The sequence below is a fragment of the Penaeus vannamei genome, chromosome 8 (genome assembly GCF_042767895.1).
Source record: "Penaeus vannamei isolate JL-2024 chromosome 8, ASM4276789v1, whole genome shotgun sequence".
Taxonomy (NCBI): domain Eukaryota; kingdom Metazoa; phylum Arthropoda; class Malacostraca; order Decapoda; family Penaeidae; genus Penaeus; species Penaeus vannamei.
The window spans coordinates 3,099,968-3,102,467 of NC_091556.1; the positions used below are offsets into that span (position 1 = coordinate 3,099,968).

The 2,500-nt window shown below is 38.8% G+C and overlaps 1 protein-coding gene across 1 annotated transcript in view; it reads left to right on the top strand.

The window, feature by feature from the left end:
* Window positions 1-70: 70 nt before the first annotated feature.
* LOC138859073 (uncharacterized) overlaps window positions 71-2,500 on the top strand; it is a 2,874-nt gene continuing 444 nt past the window's right edge. The window contains exon 1 of the mRNA XM_070124176.1: window positions 71-2,500. This exon is cut by the window's right edge and continues 444 nt beyond it. Within this exon, the coding sequence (XP_069980277.1) occupies window positions 171-548 (378 nt within the window). The 5' untranslated portion in view covers window positions 71-170 and the 3' untranslated portion in view covers window positions 549-2,500.

The window sequence follows — 2,500 nt, forward strand, 5'->3', positions numbered from 1 at the left end:
GCAAGTAGATATAAAAATCATAAACATTTCAACTAAAAACGATAAAAGTATCATGAGTATTTCATCTAAAAACGATAAAAGTAACGTAATTCCTCGCCGCCTCCTCCTCAGGGACACGCTGGCCATCCTTCAAAAGTAGGCTGGCGACGGATCTCACGGACTTCCCCAACATGGGCGAGAGCTTCCGCCTCCAGAACCCCCCGGGAGAGAGCCTACAGCTGAACAGCAAGCCTTCCATCGTTTACAGGCCCACCTTGGCCTTCACGCCGGAGTCAGGCCACTTCATGAACCAGTGTCAGCCCGACGTCTGCGGTATCAGCCCCTGCGACAGCCCCACCGACGGCACTGTGGTGGTGAACGGCGGGGAGGACGCGAGGCTCTCCCTGTGCACGCAGCAGGAGGCGCTCGACCCCCGCACGGACGAGAAGGAAGGAAGGGCGGAGGAGCTCGTGCCTCTGGAGGAGCTCACGGCGTCTCTCCAGGGCGCCAAGAAGTCCTACGGGAAGCTGAACCGGAGAAAGAACCTGTCGAATCACAGGTACGACTGAGGACCTGCGTGTGAGGGACGGCGAGCTGAGGGGAAGGACTTCGTGGTCTTGGTGTTTGTTCTTCATTGCCATCGTGATTGCCATCGGTGTTGTTACTGTTCTATCATTGTTAGGATTAAACGTGAGTAAAGAACATTGCCATTTTCATCTTACTAATGTCTGGTTTATGAGGATGTGTAATAGTGATATTAATGGTTATTGATTATTGTTCTCATGAGAATTTTGGATTATTCATCACAGTAAATAGAATATTAAATTAGTAGTTAAAGAGAACTGCTGAATATCAGTTGAATTTCAGTATTATTATTTTCATTATTGTTCAGTATCATTTATATAATTTTGATTATTATAATTGTTATTATTGAGTCATTACCCTTATAATTAGTATAATCATTTTATATATGTATGTATATATGCCCTTGATTTTCTATTCTGTATTAGTGTTGTAATTATCATTGTCATCGTCACTATCATCATCATCATCGTCATTATCATTATCACCATTATCACCGAAACCCTATTTATACGTTTATAAGCAGCATTTTTTCCAAAGAAATTTCCAAGAGCAAATCTTAAAACGCCACATTGGAATCAAACGAAATCTTGACCAACCTCAGTCATCAATATCAGTCACTCTTTTGCCATAAATTGATACTAAATATTTAAGTGTGCGTGTCTCCACTTCGCTATAAACCATCGTCTCAGGAGTCGGCCGTATTGATATGATAAACATTCTAAATCTATGACCACTTTCCAAAGAGTGCAATGCTGTTGACCCCGTCTGTCTGTGTCTACGGATGCTACTGGGAGTGGCACGATCTTATCTGAAATTTTGTTCATTTTACTACAGTATAATACTTGGTACCAAACCATTCAGTGTTAATTTTCCGTCATATGCGATTCTTGTGTATGTCAGACATTCAATTGTAGCTGAAAATAAATTGTATTTTTTCAAGTATTGAGACTATCGTCTAACTAGGTTGTGGAAAGCAAGAGGGAATCGTGTTGGTGCTCCAGATACCTTACCATGCATGCATAAGGGAACTCTGCAGTTCAAAGCTTAATTTAAATCGATAAAATAAATCTGCAGCGAGTCTAGCACTCTCCATGAAAAGATGAGAATTGCTGCTGTTGTTGCGAGTGATATATATTGATACCAAATCTTTCGAAAGCGAGAATAACGTGCATAATGGAGAGGCGTGTGACGAATAGAATCACACTGTTGCACAGGGCTGTTACACAGAGAGAATTAACACAAAATACCATCTTTCATAGAGTTCTTTCCTTAAATCGTAATACAGAATTTACTTCTAATAAAATAATTACTTTTATCATGCAAATATCGAACTGTGGTTAGAATTTTTATATATTTTTTGACTGAAGACATAAAGTTCAAGACAATTAACGCGCCAATGGCAATTAGATATACAAGTACAATTTTGAACACATGAAAATTTGACTTATCTCACAATCATTAATTTTCAAGATTATTACAAATTTTGTGATCGTTATTATGATGAATTCTGTATTGGTGTCAAGATAAATTTCCAAAGATATGCCAACACAGAAATTAAGATTAAATGAGAGAGAATAATGAGGATAAGCATTATACCTTTAATGAGTAACTATTCTAGCTTGGAAAATGACTTAAAAAGGGTGTCAATCACTGAGAGTATATAGAGGGCCCAGTACTCATAACTAGGGCGGTTTATAAGCATGTAAATATGAGAGTAATACATGTCTTACTACTATTATCATTATTTTTTTCTTATCTCGTGCCAAGGAATCATGGCATGTGCTCAACATTCGGTTTGTGACCTAACATTCCATACAATTCCAGATCTAATTGTAATAGACTTAATTAGTGTACGTTTAAATGTACTTTGTCCGTGTAACCCGTTTGTATCGTGGAAATATTGAAAGTAAGTACAACTGTATTGGTCTGATTGGAG